This window comes from Dromaius novaehollandiae, chromosome W (genome assembly GCF_036370855.1).
Source record: "Dromaius novaehollandiae isolate bDroNov1 chromosome W, bDroNov1.hap1, whole genome shotgun sequence".
Taxonomy (NCBI): Eukaryota; Metazoa; Chordata; class Aves; order Casuariiformes; family Dromaiidae; genus Dromaius; species Dromaius novaehollandiae.
In genome coordinates, this window is record NC_088130.1 from 61,043,871 (window position 1) to 61,066,219 (window position 22,349).

The 22,349-nt window shown below is 45.2% G+C and overlaps 2 protein-coding genes across 5 annotated transcripts in view; one reads left to right on the forward strand and one right to left on the reverse strand.

Annotated features, from left to right (window-relative positions):
• The window catches only part of LOC112987802 (dynein axonemal intermediate chain 1), a 149,077-nt gene extending 147,977 nt beyond the window's left edge, over nucleotides 1-1,100 (reverse strand). The window contains exon 1 of one of the 2 annotated variants that reach the window (XM_026107851.2): nucleotides 843-1,100. In XM_026107851.2, the coding sequence (XP_025963636.1) occupies nucleotides 843-875 (33 nt within the window). In that variant the 5' untranslated portion in view covers nucleotides 876-1,100. Of the gene's footprint in view, nucleotides 1-211; nucleotides 600-842 lie in introns of those variants that run through there. The other variant, XM_026107850.2, reaches the window with a different exon arrangement.
• Nucleotides 1,101-1,204: 104 nt separating this feature from the next.
• The window catches only part of LOC135324300 (protein FAM219A), a 102,414-nt gene continuing 81,269 nt past the window's right edge, over nucleotides 1,205-22,349 (forward strand). Inside the window, exon 1 of one of the 3 annotated variants that reach the window (XM_064500264.1) lies at nucleotides 1,205-1,452. In XM_064500264.1, coding sequence (XP_064356334.1) covers nucleotides 1,393-1,452 — 60 coding nt within the window. In that variant the 5' untranslated portion in view covers nucleotides 1,205-1,392. The remainder of the gene's footprint in view (nucleotides 1,453-22,349) is intronic. The other 2 variants (XM_064500265.1, XM_064500263.1) reach the window with 2 other exon arrangements.

Sequence of the window (22,349 nt, forward strand, 5' to 3'; positions counted from 1 at the left end):
GGGAAAGATCAGCAAGGGCTTCTGTTCCCTTGTTGCCTGCATCCAGACAGAGCTCCACTACCAGCGCCCATGGACGGGGTCTTTGGACTCTCACAGACCAGTGGAGATGGTCCAAGGACCTCGACTACTGTCTCACTGCTCTGAACCTCCATATCTGTCCCTCTATTTTTCCCTTCCGCTTTTCTTGGCCATTTATGGTTTTCTGGCTTACCTTCTGGATTAAGGAAGCAGATCTCTTCTCCTGGGGCATCTCTGGCCCACCTGTACTCACTCTCCCCAAGATCAAATAAGCTGGAATTGACCAAAACCTGTTAAGCTTTTATCTGCCGGGTCACCTTCTGCTTTTATATCAAACATTTTGGCACTCCAGCAGCACCTAAGACACAGGACCTGGCTTGGTCCCTCTTCCTGCAAGGGGACCCGAGCAGACGGGCCGTGCGGAGCCCTAACGCAGCCAGCACAGCCTCGCGGACGCCCGTCCAGCCCCCGCTGCCGACCCCGAGCTCAGCAGGCAGCCTCCTCTCCTCGTCGGGGCTGGGAGAAGACCAGACAGCACCGCAAAGGCAAACTGACGCAAGCTGCGGCTGACTACAACCGACAAAAATTTTTAAAAAATTAAAACCTGGAAGCGGTGACGTCACCACGGGCCTGGCACGGCGCCAGCGACATCGCGGGGCCGCCGAGCAAGGCCGCCTCGCGCCAGCCGCGACGCCCCCACAGCACGAGACGCCGCAGTGACGCCACGCCGCGGGCCACGTCACGGCGCCGGCGGTGATGTAACCGCGGCGCTGTCACGCGGCGCCGCCGCCCCGCTGCGATGCCCGCACGCGGCAGGCCCTCACCTGCTGGTGCCTGTCGCCCGCCTTCCCCGGCATGCCGCCTGCCCCGCGGCTCGCCGCCGCCGCCGCCCGGCCCCGCGGCACCCCCACACCTCCTCCGCGCCCCACTGGCGACCGGAAGTTGATGCGGCAACCATGGCAACGCGCCGGAAGCCGTGCGCGGCCAATTCGGCCGCAGGAGGGGCTCAGCGCTTTGGCATTACCCGCGCTTTCCCCCACCACTGACGGTCTCCCCGCTCCCCCCACGGGGAGGCAATGGTACGTCCCACGCGGCGGCGAGAAGCGGGGGAGCCGCGGGGAGCCGCGCATGCGGGCTCCGGCGCCGCCGCCCGAGCTACTCCAGCAGCCCCGCCCCGCTCATGAATATGTAATAAGGGGGCGGGGCGGTTGCGGCCGGACCCGGAAGCGGCGCGGCTGAGTCACCTCGGCGGCGAGCGGCGGCAGCGGCGGCGATGAGGCAGCAGCAGCCGCGGCGGGCGGCGTCCTTCGGCGGCTGAGGAGCCCCCGCGCCCGCCCGCCTGCCTTCCCGCCGCGCCTCCGCCCCGCCGGCACCATGATGGAGGAGATAGACCGGTTCCAGGTGCCCGCCGTGCGCGCCGAGATGCAGCCGCTGGTGAGGGGCAGGCGGGGCCGCGCCGGCAGCCGCCGCCGCCTCTCCGGGGCGCGGGGGGAGGGGCGGGGCGGGGGCTCCCCGGGGGCGCTGCGGCGGGCGGGGGCCGCGCGCCGCGGCCGTTACGTAACGGCTGTGCGCGGCGCTGCCGGGGCCGGGCCGGGCCGGGCCGGGGGCCGCCGCTGCTGTGTCATCCCGGGGCTCGCAGCCGCCTCCGGGCCTCCCGCGGCCGGGGAGCGGGGAGGGCTCGCGCGGCGCCCCGGGGGCTGCGGGGGCTCCGGGCGGGCGGGTCGCTGGGGGAAGCCGCTGGTGTGGCGGCCGCCCTCGGCGGGAGGCTGCTGAGCAGCCGGGGCGCGGGGAAACGCGTCCGTCAGACCGCTCCTGTGCTCCCTCAAACCGGATTTTTTATTTTAAATCACTCGTTTCTTAAATCCGTGAGCTTTTTATTCCGTGCCAGGAGATAAAGGACGCTTCTCACTTCACAGATGCAATTATGCCCAATTAATGAGCTCTGAAGAGGTTGAAATGATGGTTGTGCTGCTGCTACATGGGACCCTGGGGAGCCTTTCCAGGGCAGGAAGCGCACGAGCTCCCGGGACTCTGCGGCTGCCTTGGTGGGAAGCAGAGTGGTCCCGGGCTTCTGGTAGCTCCTGCCCTCACACTTAGGAAGGCCGGCTGGCTGGTGGCTGTGGGAGATGCTAGCTCATCCCCAAGTAGCCCAAGATTTCCTTCTTAGAAGCGCATAGCTGCTTTGCTCTGATAATGAAGGCTGGCCTGCGTGTGTTGTGCCCCAGCCGCACGCTGCAGAGCACTTGAATGCCTTCATCCATCTCTTTCTGGTTTGAGAGAGATTCCCTCACGTGCTGCTCTCCCCCTTCTTCCTGCCAGCATCACTCTCTGCTTTGAAGGTACTTTGCTATGGGCAACTGGAGACCTGTTGAAATACAGAAATACAGTTCACTTTGGTATTAAAATGAAAGCTGGATAACAGGCTGACTCACTTGAGATGTTGATTCCCTTTGGCACCTAGGGTAAGCAGATTTCATCTCAGCGGCTGATTGTGTGAGATAGTGGTATGAAATGTTTGGAGAGGTGGAAAGAACTTTAATGAAATGCTTCTATGGATCCTCTTGACAGCAGGTGAGAGCAGGGTATTGGCACGTTCATGTTAGCACCAAGATATCCACTACTGAGACTTCTAGTGCATCAAACTATATGCTGTTTAGAGTTGACGTGCCTCTCTGTTCCTTGTTTTCTTGTTGCCAGTGCTGATAAAAAGTTGAGAACAAAATAATTGCCTTATGAACATAGATTCTGCTGTTAAGCTGTACAAATTCTAATTGTTTCTCAGTGATGAGAAAAATGCTTTTATTATGGTGGGAGAGCTGACAAATTCTGCACATTTTGGAAAAAAATATGTTTTTAGGATTGTTTGGTTCTTTATTTTCTAACCTTTATGTTTGAGGGAGGAAAAAAAAATCCATGCAAACTGATGTTGAGTTGTCACATGCCCTATTTTTTTGTGTATGGTTTTGCCAAGGAGAGGCAGTGGATGTGACAAGGCCAGCCCTCTTCATTCATATTGTTGAGGGCAGTGGGTATAGCAGTGAGATTAGCAAGTTTGGAAAAGCTGTTGGCAGACAAAAAAAAAAAAAAAAAAAAAAAAAGAAAAAATGCTCTTATGTATTCACTAGAAGAATTAGGATTTCTGGTTCCCAACAAAAACTGTCATAATAGTAGAGTGGAAGTGGTATGTTACTTGTGTGTTGCGTGTATGTGGGGTGAACAGAGCCTGAGGAGGTTGACTTATGCAGCCTTGCTGTCTCAGGGTGGGATGGTACATCATGCAGCAGTGGTAGCAACTTTAGGAAGTAGCCTGTTACTTTTCCCTCTTCAGCAGCTCAAGAACTAAGAAACCTTCACAAAGGGGTTTCACGCTAGCATAAAAAAAATACTCTGAACAACTTCAAAGAGTTGTGTTTTCCTCTGCTTCAGGGCTTAAGTTGACTTTTAAACAATGGAGATCATAATGAGACCTTGCATATGTGAGGGGCTGTTGCGGGTAGCAGATGTGTGGGGTTCTTTCAGGTGCTTTGAAATGCTGGCGCTGGTCTCAGATGTGGGACAGAACAAGTCTGGTACGGCACTTCTAGTGCCTTGAAGTTGTGTGGCTTGGTATGTGTGCTTTGGAGCTCCTGGTCTGTACCTTGCAAGCAGGTTAGAGCAAGTGAGGACTGGATGCTTGCAGGGTTTTGTGCAGCTCAGCAGCTGACTGGGGGTTTTAGCATAGTATTTGCTTGGGTAACACAATTCTGCCCAATACTGCTGCTTTGTTCTATTACAGTTATCTTTTTTCCCTCCCCTTCCTTCCTGCCTCCTATGTTTTAACGTGCAGAGTGACCTTATCTCTCAGGACTTGTTTTCTCTTCCTAGTGTAAAAGATTTTTGTGCCACCTGGCCTCAGAGATGGGTCGTTCAGTGCTGAAGGCCAAAAGAGTCTGGTATAGTTGTCCCCATTCAAAGGACTGAAGTAGAGATTTGTTTCCCAAGTATGAACTGCCAGCCACTGTGAACTGCTGCTGAAGCTATTAAAAAAAGAAATGTTTTGAAACATAATCCCCTGCTGAAAGCAAATAGAGAATGAAGAGTTCCTTGCTTGGTCTGAAGTGCATACCCTGTATGAAATGTGTTTCCATGCTGTTTAGGCTGGATGGTGTGCTAGGAGACCATTGTCCGCTCTGATGCTGGCCAGTAGCTGGCAGTGTCACAAGGGTCCTGAAGTGTCGCTTATCTGCAAGCTCTTCTCAGAATCCTTAAAAATGCTGCTGTGTTCTTGACCAGCGTGCACGCTTCTGAATGTCCTGTTCATCTGTGTGGATAAAGTGTCCTCTTGACTTTTTGTTGTTTTCATGCTGAACTCCAGGATAACCGTCAGAGATATGCCTGGAAGCTGCCTGACAGTCTGGCCTGCTGATCTGGTATTGTTCAAATCTGACATAGGTACAGCTGTAAGATGCTTAAGGAAAGCCATTCTTAAAAGTAGCCTGAAGCCTTTGCAAGCCCCTCAGCCTCCAAACCACTGATACTGGCACTATTGATCACCTGTCTGTCGGGGGTGATAGTACACTAATGTCTAGTGCCTACTGAGAATATATCCTGACAATAACCAGCATTGTATTTACTGAGCAGGAACAGAGAACCTGACACATCCATGGCTTTTTGCAAAAAGTAACTCCTTTAAAGCTCAGATGTGTCTGGAGGGCGATGGGGGGAACCTTCTCTCTTCGCTGGTCATCGTCTTTGTTTGTAGGTGCATGATCAAAACTTGCCCAGCCAAGGGCTATGTTGGCATCTTGTTGCAAGGCTGAGAGCAGCACCTAACTGACGTAAACTGGAGTCATGTGGAGCACTGCTTGCCCTGAGAAAGCTTACCAGGATCTCTACTTGCTACAAGTTGCCCTCTGCTAATGACAGGGTTGGGTAGGGGTTGTGCTGCAGAAGTGAGGAGCTTTTGGTCTGCAGGCTGTACGTTGGCCAGCTCTTTCATACATGATCCCCTACGGTTCAGACACAGAGATGTAAAGGTAAGAGAGTAGGCAGTCATTTCCTTCTCCCTCCAGCCTGTTTGGATAAGCATCACAGGAGTCAGCTCTCTTGACTCTGCCTGACCTTCTCTACAAACATGCATTATAAAAAGAGAGCTGCCGAATACTAATGCAAACCCAAGGAAAGGCTCAGTGCAGGGCTCAACGGGAGCGAGTTGCTGTAGAGAGATGGAGAGGGTGGCATACAAACCCTGGTTAAACATGGTCAGGGTGCAGGATGGGGCCCAGTGTTCCATGTCTCCACAAGACTTTACTCTGCATATTTTGATATTTTGGCACAGATTTCCTCGTATTCATTGTGGAAGGAAAGAATGACTGGAAACTCGAACACGTTCCATAGGAAACAGGGATCAGAAGCGACCTGTTCTTATCTTGGATATTGGTGGCTCTTGGCCTTCCTCTCAGAAATGGCTGCCTTTTCAAATCCACATCAATTATTTTTACCTGGAGTCTTGTTTGCTCCTAATTCCAACTATGATATGTTCCCTATCCAAGTTCAACTGAGGAAACTGTTCCTTGTCATTTCTCCCTGATCCCTGATTCATCTGGTCCTGATCTTTCCCTGCTCACAGAAAGGCCTTGCCATGCTGGCTCCTGGGAAGTGGGGTAGTTTCACATAAAGCCATTTCCCTGCATTGCATGGTACGATGAGGCCTGAGAGCCAGCACTTCTGGGACAGTTATACTTTGTAGGTAACTATCCTTGTACATATTTTTGGTATTTGTGTACCCTTACAACTGGACAAGCTTTCTCAGTCTCATTGTTGTTGCGTTGGTTTGTTTTCCCGTAACTTAGTCAGGAGGTTTGACTAATATGTGATTTTTGTTACAGAGATAGATATTAGAGGGAGAGAGAGAGGGATGTTTGCACAGTGAGGATGTTGCAGAGAAAGATGATTAAAATATGCTGTGAAATAGCAGTAAGAGGGGCCTGTACTAAGATATGGACGTTCTTCAGCACTGGAGCCTCACTGCCTGTTCTCCCCATGACTTATAAGCCTACATCTGTGGTGCTTGTCAGCTGGACTTTTGCAAAATCCTTGAGTATCTTTGTTTAAAACAAAATGAACTGAACATAATGCAAGTATGGATTCTGCTGGTACTGGAAACCCCCTTGAATCTCTGTCTCTAGCACATGCCAAGCACTGGTTGGTATACAACAGCAAACTGTCAGATGAAAGTGTTGGATCACACGTCACTGGTGCACTGACCCAGGCAGTTTCTGTTCTTAGCGCAAAGATGCAACTAGAGTAGAAGTGCAGTTGCACATTGGCACCAGTACTACCTTTCATAAGAAAAAGCACCTTTCAAAGTGTAGCAGCTTCAGGGAAGCTTTTCCACCAACTCCTGAGACTTTGGCTTACTTTCTGAAACTGGCAGCTGGAACATAATTTTTCAGTTCCCCACTTCTCCATCCACATGAAGAAGGGGAGTTCTTTTCAGAAAAATTGGGCTAATGGTTCCTATATTGAGTTCTGAAGCACTGTTGCCAAGTAGGTTCCTAGCAAATGTTTGCAAGGCTGTGCTACCTCAGGCTGGTAGTTCTAGTTGTGATGACTAAGGCAGGCCTAAGGATTTTGTTTAGCCACATCCTACAATGAAGCTGTTTGCTTTTCTAGCTGAGGTGCCAAATTTACACTGATCCTAGAGGTGTAAAATTTCCAGAAACCTTGAAGATAGAGAAGATGCATTTCTATACAGAGATTTTTGAAAATTGGAAACTAAAAACTGAAAACAAAAAACCTAAATGGAAATGTCAGATATGTCTTCAAAAATGAATTATAATTTTAGCAGTCAGTGTGAAGTGCTCAATGCAGTTAAAAATCTGCTTTCTCTATTTTTAGAAAATATTGACTATATCTTATACCAGAGAAGTGCTGTGTGTTCAGATATTTGTTTTGTTTGGTGCATCTCTAAAATAGGGGAAAACCTGAAAATAAAAAAGCAGGAGTAGCTAATAAGCAAAGAGAAAGGTTATACCTCTAGGGCTTAGAAATAGTATGTTAATATAACATGAGGTCTCTAGTGCAAATACTCAAGAAACTTGTCTTTCTAGAAGGAAGTAGCTAAAATGAAAATGTCATCCTTATGTATATTCATTGTAATGTAGCCCTAGGGTTACATAGCTATGTTGTATAAACGCCTACAGTATATCAGAATTATGATGGCCGAATACTATGAGTCCTGAAATAGAAGCTGCTTTTAGTTATACAACATGTTTTGAAGTGCCACGGTGTCATTTATAGCAATAGTCTAAAAACTACCTCCCTGAATACCTGGTTCTCTCCCCCCTCCTTTCCTGCCATCTTCCTCTGTACTAGGGCTTTGGTTCAGAGGGACTGGAGCTCCCACCCCCTTACTCCCCCCAAGCTTTTATATTTCTCAACTAGCCATGGAAAATCTCAAACAGTTACTTTAGCACAGGCTCTCAAACAGCTGCGGGGAGGGATATGCCTACTGTTGTTAGAGGATGACCTGTCAGGACATAGGAGCGTGGTCTGGCTGGCACTGTCCCAGCAGGCACGCAATTTCTTCTTTTCCACTTTTTTTGCACAAACTCTTACTCATGGTTGTTCTGTCAGTTGCATTTTGAAATCTCAAGTAAAGTATTTATAAAATACTTTGCATCGTGAACTTGCAAAGAATTAAACCTGCACAATCTCCTCTTTGGACTTTTCCATAACTCCCAGGAGTTCACTATCTGTGGCTTGGTATTAGTATCTTCTCAGACAGCAACTTCTTGTATGAAAATAGCAGTGTACTCTCTCAGCCAATAGGTAATGGCAGGTCCATAAGGAACCAAACAAGATAAGTAAAATATTGGGGTAAGAAGGGAAATAGCATATGCCTCTAGTTCTGCAAGCTTTCGTTCAAAGCATGCTGTACAGCCCTATGGGTAAGTTGAAGCCGTATGTGACCTCTCAGGAATTGCATCTTCCTTGCCCTGGAATTGAGGCTTGAATCCGATAAGAACAGAGGAGAGGACCCTGTCACTGGCTTTATCTGTTGGTTATGAGATTCAGAAGTGAGGGTGGCTGGCTAAAGACAGAAATGGGAATTGGTCAGGATGATGATGTGCCTGTTTTTTTTCCAGACATTTTAAGACCTTGGCTAGAGTAATTGCCTTTCTGCTTCTACACAGATCAATTATCTGTCACTTTCTACAGGCAGTTTCTACAAATGTCTACGCTTTCCCCCTACGCTCGCAGACACTGTGCATCTTCTGTGCAGTCTTATGCCATTTTGAATGTAAGATCCCTGTGCGATTATTCCATGTCTGTCACTATAAAATTGACATCTTGATGATGAAGCGACTTGCAACTAGTAAATCCATCAGTTCCAGCTCTAACCCTGTTTAGTTGTCTTGACCATTATTCTTCCTTCTGAGGTTTCAAATCTAATCTTGTTCCATGGATCAGTGTCCATTTTTGAGCATGCAATAAAGAGCAAGCATTTGCTTCTCTGCTTTGACCCTGAGGGTAGTGAGTTGGAGTGAATGAAACTGTAGGTGGAAATTTTCTTCAGTTTTGAATAGCAGGTACTAGGAAGGGCCTCTGCTCAGCTTTTGGACATATTCACCTTGAATTTGCGGGTATCAGGGTTTCTCATTTCTTTGGGAAGGAATGCTCTCTTAAATACATGCAGAGTATACTGGCTATATCTAAACTACTTTTACTAAGTGGGTTGCTAAGTCCTCTTGATTATGGATCAAGAAAAGGGCTCATGGTTTTCAGTAGTAGGGGTGATGGTAGCGGACAATTAACTTGTAGAGAAGAAAATTGGCCCTCTAAAGATGGGTTACTGAAATGAAATTTCTTCATCCTCCTATGCAAGATCTTTTTTCCTATACAGAAGGAAAAAAGGAAGCCATTATTTGTTATGTCTTAAAAAGCTATTCCAGCTATACTAGCAAGCTGTCTTGTGAAGATGCAGCTTCTGCTGGCAAATAAGTCATTTTGCTAGAATATTTTTAAAAAGCTTCCCTGAAGTTATACTGTGTAACTGCATCTTTATTGCAGCTGTTGTTAAGTTGTCTGTCTGGAGTTAGTGGATAAAACAGGTCAACGAAATTGCAGTGTAGATCAGGCTATCAAATAACTAGCCACTGAGTAACTGGTGTGAAGACTCTATAACCTAGCGCTTTCTCTGTCTGCTGGACCATGTCTCTTAGATTCTTGTGTGCTGTGCTGAAGTGGATGGGATTGCCCTTTCTCATCAACTATTTGAGGGTTTTTCCCTACACGCTTTCCAGAAAGCTTGATTTCAAAATGGATTGTGAGGTCTCTTCCATCAAACTTGTTTCCTTCTGAGTCCAAGACCATCAAACATGAAACCTTTATCCCTGGATATGGTACAATCTTTTGTCTCATGCTTATCTGTCACTGCTTTTTTCAGTAGCTTTTCAGTGTCCTTCCTGAACTAAGATTTATTAATATGAGCAGCTAACCTTTTAGGCTTTACAGAATTCAGTCTAATAAATTCTGTGCGCAGTCTCTTTTTATAAGCGCCCAAGCACAATGTTGGTGTTTTAATGATGATGGTTTCTCTGTCTTGTGCATTTTACCAGCTACATAGGGATGCAGATTAGTGATTTAGTACACATATTCAAGGAAACTGGTTACTTAGGTTATGACTTGTTTTAGGGGGACTTTTTGTATGCCACCGGGGAGGGGGTGTGTGCAAAACTCAAGACAGCAAAAGCCTCTCTCACAGTAATTACTGCCCCCCCTCCCTAACTCCATGTAAATTTTGGAGGGGCTTCATGTTTGGTCTTAGTTTGCAAGCTCTGGAAGAGCCTTTGAGCTGGCATGAGATGGCCTACTTTGGTGGCCTCTCCTGATTCTTGCTTCAAAACAGATCTCTCTTCCTGTTGGTCACATACAAGTGTCTTTAGCTTCCTCAATGTGATACATCTTTGTGTAATCATGTTCTTCATTTTTGTCCCTATACACAGTTGCCTACTGTAACTTGAGGTTTTTCATTTTCCTGTGCTTGCCTGATTTCCGTGATGATATTCTCAGACTTAAGATGCTGCTGCTTCCATTCTTTCCCTTAAAGTGTGGAAGCGGTGCAGTCCTCACAGAAGAAGAGCCCATTGGCAGTGCATTGCAGTATTTAAAAGGATTTGCTGGCTAGAGCCCTACTTGTCAAACGCAAAGAGACTCATTTATGTTTGTCTGAGGTCTCTTGTTAGTATTGCTTAAATCACGTCCCCAAAGAGTAAACTGCGTTGATTTGACTCTTTGGCTGATGTACCTGTCTGACTGAAGACTTTGACAGGATGGGGGAAAGCAGATGAGACTTCTCTTGTTTTGAGCCAAGATAGTTCTAGGAGTGAAGCTTCTTAGAGCATGTCAGAGCATGCAGGTCTTATTTCTACTAGAAACTGGGCTGTAAATTGATTCAAATCCGTTCTTGCCCAGCCTCTCAATCTTGTTGAATTGCTAGCTGAGTTCCCTGATGTTTCCTGTGAAATGATTATTTCTGTCTTGTTCTGAAGTGATGTCACATGTTCTTTAAGGTCACAGTATCTAAAAAAAAGTTACTGAAGTAGATATGAGAGTCCACTAATTCCAGCTTGATGCTTGAAGAGTTCTTGATATTGAGAGACTATCAAACAAAATGCACAGTCATACTGGTGATGTTCGTTATTCAGAAAATGCTTGGATTTCACATGAGTAGAGCAGTCCATAAGTCAAGTCCTTGTGTTCATGGCCTTGGTTAGAAACATCTAAATGTTGCCGCTGGTCTGCTTGTATACACAGATTTTCATCTGCAGTGGTTAATGCAAGTAAAGGGATGTAGTACTTATCCTCATTGGTAGTCATTTAATTGTAGGGGCTAACTTTTGATCTGAAACTAGTTTTGCGGTTGGTTGTGGCAAGTAGCTTGAGACAAGTTAAAGGCCAAATTTCAAAGTGGTTTCTGAAGTCTGCAGAACTTGAATGTTCACTGCCTCAACAGATTCTCCTTCCAAGAGACAGGAGAGGGAGGAAGAGCTGTCTGCATTGCATAGGGTGCATATTCTTAATAGAAATTAAAAACCAAGTAGCCATGTTCCTGGCCAGAGACTGCATTGTAAAGCTTTTGTCTGGCAGGATCTTGTGACTGACACTTCTGAGAACAATACGCTCTTATGTGAAAGCATGATTTTCTTCTCATCCGCATGCATGTGATGCAAAGGGAAAATGTATTCGGTCTCTAACAGTTGGAACTGCCCCTCCAGTTGAACACCACATAGACATAAGGCTTTTGCAGGCACAGCTCTGTCACTTGGGGTAAAGAAAGGGATCTCTGCTGCTGATGGAACAAACAAAAAACACTCTTGGTATTGCGTGTGGGACTGCTTTGTTTCTGGGCAAAACAGATTTAGTACAAGTATAGCCTGCGTGATCAAAATGCCATTGTATCTTTTTAGTTGTAGCATTGAGCTGTAATGGTTTCAAATATAGATTCTTTTTGAAAGCAGAAGGAAATGCGCAGTACCTAACCTTGGTTCTTGTAACAGCTGGCCTTGGAATACGCATGGAGGAAGAGACAGCTAAGTATAATATCCTTTGAGGAAAAGCTATGGGCCTGATGGCAGGCAAACTCTGATTTGGAACAAGTTCTGAGATCTTGTGATTCAAATGTGGATTAATACTGGAAATGAAGAGGCTTTCAGTTGGCCATGCAGGTAGTAAATGTGTGATATGTGTTTTGCTGGATCTGTGTGATAGGGAAGAAGTAGGTGAAACACTCTCACTCTTTTCTTTTTTATATAAGACTTGCTAATCTCCAAACAATCCTGCAGAACGATTATGGTGTCATTCAGGGACAGACTTAACCATCCCTCTTCTCCTTTCCTTTTTTGGCGTCTCTAGGTCTATCTAGATCTGTATAATCTTCCTCGTGTGTGTGTATGTGTGTGTGTGTGTGTGTGTATATGTGTGTGTGTGTGTGTATATGTGTGTGTGTGTGTGTATATATCTTCTGAATAACAGTCCAGAGAATACTTGTAGGAACAGCATGTTCACAGGCTTTAAAGATGGAGGTCACCTAGCCCACTGGAGCATGTGAAAGCTGCACTTTATAGTGAGTTGTTGGCACTTGATAAGCCTAGGAGAAACAGATAGCTAGTGTGATTCGATTTCTGTAAAGCTGTGCATGTCAGAAGTTGGATTTTGGTTCCAGTTTTGATCACTACACTAGGATTAAGGGAAAGGAATATGGTAAAGGAGTTCCAGGAAGTCCAGCACTCCAGGAAAACATGTTACAAGACATCTGTACTGCAGTTTGGGATGTAAATGCAACGCCCTGTGCTATACTCTAGAATTCTGCGCAGCCCTAGCAATTCCTCTGCTCTAACGGAGTAGAAGGTTGTATTGCTCCTTGCCTTCATCTCTTCCAGCTGAACCAAACCCTTCAGTGGATATACTTTAGATAGCATACCACTAAAATGCTTTTCTGAAAAGAATTTCTTGTAATTCTTGCAGAAATAGGGCAAAATGACTGTGAAAATAACTGAGATGATCCATGCTGTGTATGTAAGAATTATTATAAAGAGATTATCTGGATATGGGATAATGCTTCATTCGGGTTATATAGCTACATATAATTCAATAATTTAGATTCCATGCCTTCTGCAGAAAAATTTCCTCTGCTGCAGTGGGAAATGTCAGATATGAGCTTTTATTAACACTTCAGTTTCTGTATTTGCAGCATTAAATTCTTAAAGATTAATCTCTGAATTCAGGAAGATACTTTTTCTTCCTTACTTTAGGTGAAGACCAAATCAGTGTGTGTGCAAAAAAAAAAAAAAAATTCCCACCAGATTCAGTGATAGTGCACATATGAATTCTGCAGGTGGCTGTGTGTTGACTTTGAGGCGTGAAGTTTGCAGTGCTTGTTGCTTTGTTTGCAGTTGTATACCATGTTTAGTTTGACAAATGGAGAATATATGAACTAGGTGTGTACTTAACATCTTTTCAGTGATTAAAAAAATTACATTGTTGATCCATCTGAGTATGCAATGGAAGAAGTATGTGTGTGCGTTGCCAAGACACAAGCTCTCTTTTCAGCTCCGCTTGAGAACAGAGTAGTCCAGGATAGAGAATCTAAGAGTGCCAAAGTTTTCCCTTTCTTGGCCACATGATTAACCACTGAGGCAATATTTAATACTGTGCGGCTGATTTGAGGAGCTGGTGGCTAATATCCTAGCATAAAACCTGCTTAGAGAGGCACGAGGTGCTTATACTGGCATACAAGGTGTGTACTTAATGCTGTTTGACTCTTCTCATCTGTTTTTTATGGTCAAATTTTCATTGGTTTTGGTTTTTGATTTGTCGAAAAGCACTTAGTTATAAGAATTTTTTTAAGATACATAGGGACTCAAAACCAAGTCCTAACATGTTTCTCTGTCTGCTTTTTATTTCTAGGCTAGTTGGTTTCAGGCTTTGAGAGATCTTTCAAAGGACCACTGAAGTCTGGCTTGCTTTTTTTAATGAATAACTGGGAGAATGCTAGATGCTTTTACTGCAGGTATTTCCTGTTGGTAAGGAAGTTGGAAGATACTGCGGAAGAACCTGCCGGGAGACTTTGCATAAATTCAAAACTCATTAACATCACAGGGAATTACTAGCAGTTGGTTGCAATGGTGATAAGGTTTTCATGCTGACATACAGAGAAGCTAGGAGGCATGGTTGAGGCAGGCCTATTAAATACCACTCCAAGCTTGACTTTCTGAAGTGTATTAGACCCTTGCTGGCATTTTATCCCCTTGCTATCAGGTACTTGTTCCTTTGGTTTAGCAGGATTGAGGGTTGCTTGTAATAGTCTGATCCTGTGCTTCAGGCTCTGATCTTAATTGATAAATATGGCCAATCCTTTAACTTTTCAAGGCTGAAACCAGTTCTTCCTTTTCATTATACAAAGGCAGAAGTGCTTGTCCTTGCTCATGGGACTTTTAACTCGGTTGACTGCTGATGCTGTTAAACGACTAAAGCCTCACTGGTAAATTGGCCAGCCTCACTGGTAAATCACCCCAAATTCAGTGGGCATTATTTCCAAAAGAGTATTTTGGAAACTGCAGTAGTCTTTATCCTGCCTTTCCTTGTGGAATAACTACCAAGATGTGTCTAGACAGCTGCCTGCCCTTCAAAACAGAGCTGCTTCCCAGGCAGGCTGCAGTGTTGCACATTCTGTGTTGCAGTGATACTGAATGCCATTAGATATCTACCACTGCCACCAGAATCCTCCCAAACTCAAACTTCTAAATAGTGTTGCACGTGTGGAAATATTATCCTTTGCTCAAACCATCTGCTAATAGCAGTGTCGCTTGCCATTTGGTATTGAAGGGTCAGATTTTTCAAAAGCTGATTGTTTTCTGTCTTTCCATGAGTTTCCAGGTAGCTTTTGCTGCATTTTGTTAGCACAGCCTTCAGACAGTACCTCAGCTGGCTGTCCCCAGCTAAAGTCTGTTGCAAGCAAACACTTTCTGAACTAGTGTTGCTCTGTCGGCTGGTACTAGCAGTGCTCCTGTAGTTACTACATACAGCACTGTAGATTGGTATTACTTAGTTTTTAACAAGGTCCTCCAAATATGTGCTCCAGCCAGGTCCTACATGCATCTGTTGTGGTTCGGAACAGGGGCATTGCACTGCAGTTGCTCCAAGTGGTGGAGCGTGTGTGTGTATTTATTTATATATACACACACATATATATCCCACTCTCCATCTCTGAAAGATCATGGAGAACAGGAGAGGTGCCTGAGGACTGGAAGAAAGCCAGCGTCACTCCAGTCTTCAAAAAGGGCAAGAAGGAGGACCCAGGAAACTGCAGGCCAGTCAGCCTCACCTCCATCCCTGGAAAGGTGATGGAACAGCTCATCCTGGAAAAGAAGGTGATCAGGAGTAGTCAGCATGGATTCACCAAGGGGAAATCATGCTTAACCAATCTGATAGCCTTCTATGATGGAATGACTGGCTGGGTAGATGAGGGGAGAGCACTGGATGTTGTCTACCTTGACTTCAGCAAGGCTTTCAACACTGTCTGCCATAACATCCCCATAGGTAAGCTCAGGAAGTGCAGGCTAGGTGAGTGGACAGTGAGGTGGATTGAGAACTGGCTGAATGGCTGAGCTCAGAGTTGTGATCAGAGTCTAGTTGGAGGCCTGTAGCTAGTGGTGTCCCTCAGGGGTCAGTACTGGGTCCAGTCTTGTTCAACTTATTCATCAGTGACCTGGACAAAGGGACAGAGTGCACCCTCAGCAAGTTTGCTGACAATACAAAACTGGGAGGAGTAGCTGATGCACCAGAGGGCTGTGCTGCCATTCAGAGAGACCTGGACAGGCTGGAGAGCTGGGTGGAGAGGAACCTCCTGAAGCTCAACAAAGGCAAGTGCAGGGTCCTGCACCTAGGGAGGAATAACCTCATGCATCGGGACAGGTTGGGGGTTGACCTGCTGGAAAGTGGCTCTGCAGGGAAGGACCTGGGAGTCTTGGCGGACAACAAGTTGACCATGAGCCAGCCATGTGCCCTTGTGGCCAAGAAGGCCAGTGGTATCCTGGGGTGCATTAGGAAGAGTGTTGCCAGCAGTTGGAGGTAGGTGATCATCCTCCTCTACTCTGCCCTGATGAGGCCACATCTGAAGTAGTGTCCAGTTCTGGGCTCCTCAGTATGAGAGAGACATGGCACTACTGGAGAGAGTCCAGCGGAGGGCTACAAAGATGATTAGGGGACTGGAGCATCTGCCCTATGAGGAAAGGCTGAGAGAGCCGGGCCTGTTTAGCCTGGAGAAGAGGAGGCTGAGAGGGGATCTTATCAATGTATACAAGTATCTTAAGGGAGGGTGTCAAGAGGATGGGGCCAGACTCTTTTCAGTGGTGCCCAGCAACAGGATGAGAGGCAACAGGCACAAACCGAAACACAGGCAGTTCCATCCGAATATGAGGAAAAACTTCTTTACTGCAAGGGTGACAGAGCACTGGAACAGGTTGCCCAGAGAGGTTGTGGAGTCTCCTTCCTTGGAAATATTCAAAACCTGCCTGGACGCAATTCTGTGCAACATGCTCTAGGTGACCCTGCTTGAGCTGGGTGGTTGGACTAGATGATCTCCAGAGGTCCCTTCCAACCTCAACCCTTCTGTGGTGCATGTGTGTGGGGGGGTGGGTATAAGCACACTTTTTTTAAAGGGATGAAGGGTCCAGAGGGATGTCCTTATAACTTCTGAAGTTATTTAAATGACACTCAACTTTTATTTTGCAGAAACTTTTTGTAACTGGAAACATGAAATCCTAAAAAGAGGAATTGGCTTTGCTGTGTTTTACCAGATTATTTAGCAGTTCTATCTGAATGTGTCTTGCTTCTACCTGACTGGAAGATATTTACAGGTGTCTTGGTAATTCTGCTGCAATAGGAAGGAGAAAAGACTAATAAACCACTAGGGTTTATTAAAACTTGTTTTGCTGCTCACTGAAGTATGGTATGTTGTTCTGTAAATCTGGCCTTTTTTTCAATTTGGCCGAGCACCTGGAAACCTGCTAACCATGTCCAGTGAGTGTTTCTGCCTAATTAATGTCTCCTGACTTGAGTTGCTGCTCTGAAGCTCACCTGGGTTTGTACCAGGAAAGAGCAAAAACTTTATTTAGGGCAGTGAGGAGTGTTGAGCAAAGAATGTGCATTACAAAGCTCTAAATAGAAAGCAAAGATGTCTTCTGGCATGGAAGGGTTGACCCCTGAGACCTCAGCACCCACTGTGCAATGATGGGCTTTAACATGAGGGTACAGAGAGAAGTAGAATAACATTTTTTGGAGCTGTTATGCCTGGGTGTGCCTCCACGTTGGTGGATGCCATTATGTTACCTTACTCTGCAGGCATTGGGCAGCCTTCAGACTTGGCTGAAAGGCAGTGGGGTCTTTAAATGGGCAAAGCTTGAGGGCTTTGATAGAGGGTCTGCATCACCAGCATGCGGAAGATCCATACAAGTCTCTTAAATAGCTGTGCTTCCCTTTAGATGTATAAAGGGCTACATCCTTGAAGAGGTCATACCTCAGAGTCAGTAGTTGGGAAGCATTTTATTTGTTACTGAGATGGGTATCTGTGCTGTCTCGCATCAGTAGGCTGTGCACTGTGAAGAGCTTAAGAAATTGAGTAACAGGGGAGACCATCTGGGTGACTGATACCTCAGGAATAGAATAGCTGTTAGAAATCTCCCTTAGAAGAACAAAGGAAGAGCCTGCAAACATTTAAGTGGCCAGTTTTTCTGGGATATAGGATGGTATGAGCAGAATGAGAGACTAGAGCTGAGAGAAGGGGAAATGCTAAAAGTGAAAGTGGAGAAATGAAAGGACATGTGAGAGGAGAGGGGAAAAACTGGATGGAAAGCAAATGCAAATACAGTCCTCTTGGAAGAGACTGCTGCAGCAGTAAGTAGTGAGTATAATTAAAAGGTAAGGCAGAGGGCTTAACATGTTTGAATCTGTCACATGCTGGGAGACCATTCTGTGGATATTAGTACAAGTGTCACCAAACTCCTAAGTCCTGTTTTCAGCCTTTGAAAAGGCTTTAAGAAGTGATGCATTATCAGTGCTGTACTGATGCAACTTCTTGTTTAGGAAAATTTTTATTTCCACGCTAGCTGAAATAAATCAATAACTCCAGCTGTCACTTCAGCCATACTTTCCTATCCTTAAAGGAGCAAAATAGTATTGCCATGCATAGTTGCCTTTAATAATGGCAACTGGAGGTTTCTTTTGAAAATAGAGAGTCTTGTAGCTTTGCAATCTGAGTAAGGAGTGCTGGTTAAATGCCACAACTCTCAGTACCTTCTTTTCTTGATACAATGGAGCAAGGGAGATGGCACCTTAGGTCCATTCCGCAAGAGCTCTGTAGAAAGGATGGGTCAAAATCAGACTTTATTTTGAAATGGAGTGCTGCAGTTTTTCTCAGGTTGCTACAATAGTGTAAAAGCTGTTGTGCAATTAATTTTAATTTGTATCTGTCATGTTGTCTTACCTTGTTAGAGCTCTAGCTTCAGAGATAACTGCATGTCATTAGTAGGCAGTATCCACGTGTAAATAAAACATGGTATAGTTGCAAGCTGGAAACTAACGCCAACGGGCCCAAATCAAATTTGGTGAACACTCTGGGGGAAAGACACTGTAAAGATGCAAGATAACACATTGTGCCAGTCTGTTTCTAGACACTGGCCATTGGAGGGTACTTGCTAACAGTTGATGTGCTTCCAACTGTGAAGACTGTGATCTTGTTGAGACTACTGCAGAAGCCCTGCTGTAGCCCTCTTGGGTGGGATTCTGTGGTTCCTCCTGCCTCTCAAAGGAGCTCTACATAAGAAACTAAGTAGTGACTTCCCTTTTCTGGGGAAGAGGTGGCCCAAGGTAGATAACCCAGACTTATAAAGTCCTTTCTCCAGAGCAAAAGATCACTCTTTATAAGATTTAAATTTTCTACAAGCAGTGTTAATTAAGAACAAGATAATATGGTGGTGCTGTATCTTTAAGTATTCTGGTCTAAATAACCGTGTCTAGGTGTTAGAAAAATAGCTTTTGAACCAGATAGTTGTACCAAAATGTCAGCTTTATGACAACAAAAGCCTTTGATTAGATGTGCACTTAGTTAATATTGATTGAAACTGCAGTGTCAGTTAAGCGGATTCTGGTGATAGTGTCCTTGTGTTGCTATAGGCAACCAATGTGTTGCAAACTTCTGAATATTAGATTTATATTTAATGTTTCCATTGTGTTTCTGTTAGAAGCAAGATTTCTTTCCATAGATGAACAGTGCTCTGACAGCCCTGCAAGTACACAGAAACCTTGCTAACAAGACCAGGGATTTAGATTTCTGTTCTCAATTGATTATTCTTTAATGCCTTTCCGCTGTGGAATAGGTTTTCTATTTAAGTCTTACTTTCTTTCCCTTCCTGGATGGTAAGGAGCAAACAGGGTAGAACTATGTGATGTTCAGCCTGTATCTTTATTTTGAAAGTTGAATTTTAACTTTACACTTTAGCATTGCCTTTGAGATTCTGGTTCGCCCCCCAGCTGAGGTAATAGCTGACTTCTTAAGGAGCCAGTAAGGCAGGTGGGGACAAAACCAGACTAAATGAATATATTGTTCATGTCAGCTTTCATTTGGAGCCCAGCAACTCATATATCTCCCTGAGGTAGTGGGAATTCTCCAACGAAAACAACAAAAACTGCTTATTTAAATTACATTGCCAGGATAGGATTAACTTTTGTGTCGGGAACCTTATGGCTTCTGAGTGGGAAATGCTTGCGTTTCACAGATGTGATCTTGCAGCTTTGATTTTTGTCTTTATATCCTCTGGTAGTTCTCACTGAAATCAGATGGTAGCCAGCAGCCATCTTGGGCTGGAGACAGCCTTTCCGGGTATCGGTGTGATGTCCACATCCCCTGTTCCCTCTGAACAGCCACCACTCTTCTTGCTCCTCCAGACAGGGTGTTACAAATTGGCTTAATACAGGACCTACAATTGGGAAACTGTTTTGTCTGTATATAGGCTGGAAGTATATGAACTTGCCTGTGCCAGAAATGAAAATATTTCTGTAACAGTTTTTATCTCTTACTCCTCAGTAATTTGACTAATTGACATAGGATCTAACTATCTGGTTTTTATTATGAGCAAATTATCATTATTTTCTAATGGGTTTCTTAGGTCTCTTCCATGAAAGGCACCTACTAATGTCCAGTATGGGATAGGATATCGTATAGCCCATCCTTGGCTTCACTACAGTGATGGCTGTTCTAACCAGGCAGATGGATGGGTCTCTGGTACTGCTGTCCTTTCCCAAGACCATCTGAGCATGCATCTGTGCCACAGCTCCAGTAGCAATTGCAATGTAGTGTACAGATACCTGAATTAACTTTAAACGAAACAACTCCATCTAGGCATGTCGGCATGGAGCCCAGTGGGCCTGGAAGGTCTGTCCCAGAAGCAGGTAAGTCAGCCTGTGGTGAGCTTCATGCTTTTCTGATTGCGTGGTGAAATACACCTTGGGCAACTTGCTTAAAGCAGGTGCAGTTGTCTTTCTGCTGCACTGCAGTAACTCCGAAGGTAGTCTCCCCAGAGCACTGATTTTTTTTCTTTTTATTTATTTTTTATTATTATTTTGCTGCATGGAAGAGATGTACCTAACCTATTCAAGGTGCTGGTTATGCATGGATTGTATTGCCTCTTGGTTGTATGTCCTTCACTTACCACCATATTCAAGCCACTTCTAACCAGGTTATCTGATAAGAGAGAGCCAGGAGGGAAGATTGTGTAGTTTGTTGTGTGCTTATTTGAATGAATCTTATGGGTCCTAAAGGATGCGTTTTGTAGGTAATGTTGCAGGGAAAGCAGAGTGGAAAGCTGAGCACAGGTGTCCTTGCCTAAAAAATTAGGAAGAAAACTTGGTTTCTCTTGCAGTCATCTATTGAACTGAACTGTAACTAAATTTTCAAGCAATTTCTGAGTTCTATAGAATATCTTAGAGTTTTATATCTTTTCTGTTTGTTCAAGGCAATAAGCAGTGCGGGCGGTCTCTAGAGCCCTTGCAGTGTAAGAGGAGACTGCCCCCCTATTCTCAACGATGCCATCTTCCCTCCTATAAAGTTGACTGGAAGCTGGAAAATCTTCTGGTGGAAGGACTTTTGTATCCTGCTGCTATTGGGAAAGTGGTTAAGAACAGGGAGAGTTGTATGGATTGGCCTGTGGTGTCTTGTTCTGTTCTTGCTTGAACGAATTTTACCGAGCAATTTTTTTTTAAATAGCTCTGCCGATTTTTTTTTTTTTTTTGTGATCTTGTAGGTTTTTTTTCTTTGTATTTTTAAAATCTAAGAGTGATAGAAAATGGGGTCACTTGTACAAAGGGCAAGAAATCAGAGGTAAGTTAAATAGCGAGGCTTGTTGTACAGGGAATCATACAGGTAACAATTTTCATGTTGCCAATTCCTAGTGTTTTGATACTTAATTTTAAGGCAGATGTCCCTTGATGTAGAAACAGCTGATAAGCAGTCAGGTGTCTCCACTGTTGGATGCTTCCTGCAGTACTTTGGGCGAGATCCCAGAGACCTACAGAACAGAAGGTACCACAACTTAGTAGTGGTCACTTGTGCCCCAAATAGCAAATGAAGGGAGGAGAAAGTCTTATATTTAAGGATGTTGATGCGACTCAGAAGCCTGCAGATGCCATGCAAACAGCTGGGGGAACGTGGGCTGTCTCCCCACGCTTGGGTAGGCAGCCTGGCTTTCTGAGCAGCTTGCTGCCTGGTGCTGAGAGTGAAGGGGACTCTGCAGCCAGGGGTTTCTGATGCCTGGTAAGGGGATTCCGATGCTGTCATGGTGCGCTAGGCACCGAAGGCAATTGGAAACCAATGGAAAACCTCTAAACTGCCCCTGTGAAAGCAATCTGATGACAGTTTTGAGTTATCTGTAAGCCTAGGATGAGCCTCTAAAGTAAGTCGGTGGGAAATACAGAGACTTGCATTAAGAAGCCAGTCTCCAGATGCTTTCGGAGGGCAATGTTTAAAGGAGCAACTACATGTTTAAAAAAAGGAGGAGTCCTGTGTATTTGTTTAAGGACAGTCATATCAAAAATAGTGTGTGTCAAAGCAGAAGTTCCTAATAAACCATTGCTGGGTCAGTGCGGTGTATGGGAGAACAAGTGAATGTAAAAAGTCGGTACAGGTTGGTTGTAGCATTGCTATGGCTTGCGTTCTGGCTTTGAACTGCTATGCAAGGTTTTGTCTCTTGAGGGCAAGTAGCCCCAAAGGACTCAACATGAGATGTTGTTTCCTGATGACTTGAAGGCCCTCAGGGCCCTAAGCAGGCTTCTTGAGACAGATTTTCTATACGCAAATATCCACACAACAGTGCTCAGAAGGGGAGCTGTTTTGGCTGTGACTTTTTCTTGATTAAGATGTCTATATTTGATGTGACACCATTTAGCAAATTAGCTAGTCTGCTTTCAGAGACATCACTAAACATGCCTTTTCTTAAACTGTCTCCCTTGCTGCCAGCCCTCCCACTACTGTCCCACCCTGCATTACTTCAGATTGCCCCAGGGTCAGATCTGACTTTAAATAGTGGGTCACAGCTGAATATGTTTGTGTGCAATTGCACACTTCTGTCCTTTATATAAAAACCACCGAGCTTTATGTGCACATACAAAAAGACTGCAGGTTAAAAAATTGAGGAAAGAGGTTTCGTATGCTCCCAGCAGAGGTTTGTAAGGGCTTTTCTATGTGACAGGGTGCAACTTTGTCGCCTGAGTGGTGACAGCAGGCACCGGCACAC